The 3,651-nt window shown below is 37.0% G+C and overlaps 1 protein-coding gene across 1 annotated transcript; it reads left to right on the top strand.

Moving 5' to 3' along the window:
- The first annotated feature begins 427 nt into the window (after positions 1-427).
- Positions 428-2,838, top strand: LOC149839253 (superoxide dismutase [Cu-Zn]-like). Its single transcript, XM_090004056.1, has 6 exons — positions 428-503; positions 770-862; positions 1,783-1,814; positions 1,945-2,020; positions 2,436-2,476; positions 2,563-2,838. The coding sequence occupies exons 1-6, from the start codon at positions 428-430 to the stop codon at positions 2,635-2,637; spliced, it is 393 nt and encodes a 130-aa protein (XP_089860182.1). The 3' UTR covers positions 2,638-2,838.
- The last annotated feature ends 813 nt before the right edge of the window (positions 2,839-3,651 follow it).

Raw genomic sequence — 3,651 nt, 5'->3', positions numbered from 1 at the left:
TAAAAAGAAAGATACAGATAGACACACATACAACACACACATGAAAAAAAGAGGAGCAAAGACTGATGTGAAACGATGTAGAAGCTGGTTTTATATCTTAGGTTACTGCTTGTGTTGTTTAAACATGGGGCTAAGCTTCAGATGATGTGACCTGTGGGCTTAAATGGCCTTGCTTAAGCATCCATAAAAAATAGCAAGGACTGGCATTTGTGGGTGATACAGAAATGGACTTGCATGACGCATCAGTAGTTTTGTTTCTCTACTTCCAAATCCACAGAGAATCTTGACCTGGACAGGGACGTGTTGTTGAATCATCAAGGTTCTAAGATGGTTTGCATTGTATATTGGGTTTAACTGGCTTCATCTTTTTTCAGTCTTTGCTGACTTCACCCTTATTTGTTTTTTATTGGTTTAGATCACATTAACAATGGTGAAGGCTGTTGTTTTGGGTAGCAAGGAAGATGTCAATTGCACAATATATTTCACTCAGGAGGGAGATGGTATTGGACATTGGAACTTATTAAGATGCACTTGAGTTTTTGTTGAGCATTGATAATTGTTTACATGGATAATTATCCTTTGTACACAGACCCAACAACTGTAACTGGCACTGTTTCTGGTCTTAAGCCCTGGACTCCATGGATTCCATGTTCATTCCCTTGGTGACACCACAAATGATTGCATGTCAACTGGTACTGTGTACTTCCTGACAGTTTTGTATTAGAAGATGGAGCAAGTTGATGTTTTCTGTTGGGATCTAATTTTCTCTTTTCTTTTAATCCTGATAACAAAGAGCATGGTTCCCCTGAGGATGAAATTCGCCATGCTGGTGACCTTGAAAACATCACTGTGGGCGAAGATGGTAACTGTAGCCTGTGTTGCAGTGTGAATTTTATGGTCATGTTTTCTCAAGTTTCTTCTTTCCCGTCTGTACCATGTTTAATTTTTTTTCACTGTTTTAAAACCTCTTAGCTTGAGTCATGACTTGGTGGCCTTGTCACTTGGTTGCTTCAGTTTGGCTCTCAAGTTGGTAGGATTTGGTTGTCTCCACCATCATAGTTGTCATATATTGGACTCATGCTTTTTGGTGCCAAGCTGCCAAGTGCCAACATATTTTGCCTTGACCAGATTCAACTGTGACTTCTGAATTAAGCAATAGATTTTACACAAAACCATTTTCTCTTTTGTCCGGTTGTTTGGTTTCCTAGGGTCCGTTTGTTTCATGCGATTTTCATAGTAAATTGCTGAGATAGCATCCCTTTCCCTCCCATTCTTGCCATGGATGAAATAAAACATCCAAACATCATGCTAGGAAAGTGCCTGCTGGAACAAGCGAGCCCCAGATTTTTCTCATCACCTTTCTGTGTGTGTAAATCCTTTCATACCTCCCTCCATATGAAAGAACTTTCATGTGAATTCTGAGCTGGCAGGAGTCTTTAGAATTCAGTGCACTTTCCCATGAAGAACTCTTCCCTTTCTTGGCAATGAAACAAACAGGCCCCTAGTCTACTATTGTATTTGGCATTGACCAGATTCAGCTTTCTGAATTCTGAATTAGAGAACAGATCAGATAACTCCATCACTCTTTTCTCAAGGTTTGGTTTCTCGTTTTCTATCGTCGTTTTAGTTTCTAAAAATGTTAGTTAGAATGCCGGGTGCTTCAAAAATGCTAGCAGGTTGTCTGCATGATTTGTTAGCATGCCAGACGATAGCGTCTAATGGTGTTGAATCTCATAGTTTTCCTTTGGTGTTCACTCATACCTTTTTCTAATGTAATTTTAGGTGCTGCTACTGTTACTATCACTGATAGTCAGGTGATTTGATTACTTATCTGCTGCTTTCATGATCATTATATTTAGATCTCATATTCAACTTTTTTTTGTTTTCCTCTTATTGCTAATAATGATTTATTCTCAATATTCTGTAATCATATACATGTTTCAGATTCCTCTATCTGGACCAAATTCCATTGTTGGGAGAGCCCTTGTAGTCCCTGCTGATCCTGATGATCTTGGAAAGGGTAATTTATTGCTCTCTGCCTTCAGCTTGCTTGCCTTGTCAATTTAAGAAGTGCAGATTCCAATTAATGTGACTTAGTGGAAAGCACATTCTGCTGCTGCATCTACTGCTATGTACACGGAACAATTTCTTTTGATATAAACACCATCTTTTCTTAACAAATTACAATCTCAAACAATGATTGGTTAAAAGGATCTCTTCATGAAAAGTATGGGTGCTTCATCCGTGTATCTCTGCCAGATATTTTATTAACTTAGATCATCACTTCCTCTTTGCAATTTCTACTAGTTATTGACTAAAATGCTTCTTTATCTTGCTTAATTGTGGAATGCCAATGTTAACAAACTCTAGACGTAGAGTTTTATTTTAAATAATTTGTTAATTGTTATGTCTCAATCTCTCCATTGTGCTTTTAGGTGGACATGAACTCAGCAAAACTACTGGAAATGCCGGTGCGGTAGGCACTCTTGTCCTAGTTCACTCGCATGTCAGAATTTCTGAAAATTTTCATCAAAAATTTTTAGTGGTCAAATCCGTTTGCAGGTGTTATTGGACTTCAAGCATAAAAGTGAGACGTTGCCATCTTGGATTGTGGTGCAGTGGAGGAGCATTCAGTAGGGTTGATGTTAAGAATAAGCTGTGAGAATGTGAACAGATGCTGCTTTTAAGCACTCTCTTCTCATGTTCAACCTCTTTCTGGTGTTTCTATGTTTATAGTTTTTTGCTTGTTGTGAGTAGCCATGTGATCAATTTAGGCAAGAATCTGATGACTTTTTCAGAAACAGAAAAACTTCATGTAAGGGTGCTACAGTTTCTGAACATTGCATTGCTTGTTGGTTGTTGTTTACTGTGGATGGTCTGCGTTGCACTGCATATAAACTGGTACTTGACCTATCCGGCCATCCCTTACAATGGCCAAGATTGCCAAAACCGTTTCGGATGTCTTCAAGTGCTAAAGATCTCGTTGCGGGTGTTGAGTCATTACCAAAAATCATGTTGCAATCTATGAGGGAAAATCCTGTAATATTTGAAAATTTTGTTTTTTTTATTTGTGGGAAAGTTTCCAAAGCGTTAGTATATGAAAATATATAATAAAATAGGAAAATAAAATACTGTAAAATGGTTTCTTAGTGAGGGTTCGTTTATTTGTTTTTTTTCATATTTTTAAAGGAAAGGCTTTTCATGGGAACGGACATGGATTTCTAAAAATCCTGCCTTGTGAAAGCTTTCGTAGGGTTGTGAAAGGATTTGGTGGTTAATTTGGGGGTCTACTTGCAGTACTTTCTCACCATGATGATTTGATGTTTGTTTGCATGGGGAATGGGGATTGCTAGCTTATCAAACAGCCTTCAGTGTCAATATCACCATATAAAATGGGATATCTCGTCCTTTCTCTCTTTTAAAAAAATATATATCCTCTAAATGGGTGGTCTTAAAAATATCATTTTCTTTTTTACACCGTGTTTTTGGAATGCTTTATAAATTGCTCCTTGCCATCTATACTTATTTTAAAGAGCAAGCTTTGGTGTTTGGATTTTTTATTTTTATTTTGTAATAATATTTTATAAATGTTACTTTTTTTTTTCAAAAACAAGATTTTTTTTTACAACTATTTATTTTCTTTCATGCCAC

The sequence above is a fragment of the Nuphar pumila genome, chromosome 4 (genome assembly GCF_984573655.1).
Source record: "Nuphar pumila chromosome 4, dmNupPumi1.hap1.1, whole genome shotgun sequence".
Lineage (NCBI taxonomy): Eukaryota > Viridiplantae > Streptophyta > Magnoliopsida > Nymphaeales > Nymphaeaceae > Nuphar > Nuphar pumila.
This window is presented reverse-complemented; position numbering and strand designations above follow the sequence as displayed.

Excerpts from the sequence above, each read along its gene's own strand:
- LOC149839253 (XM_090004056.1), top strand. The coding sequence starts at position 428 with ATGGTGAAGGCTGTTGTTTTGGGTAGCAAGGAAGATGTCAATTGCACA. Across the intron at positions 2,021-2,435 it reads TCCTGATGATCTTGGAAAGG|GTGGACATGAACTCAGCAAA; the intron begins GTAATTTATTGC and ends TTGTGCTTTTAG. Across the intron at positions 2,477-2,562 it reads CTACTGGAAATGCCGGTGCG|GTGTTATTGGACTTCAAGCA; the intron begins GTAGGCACTCTT and ends ATCCGTTTGCAG.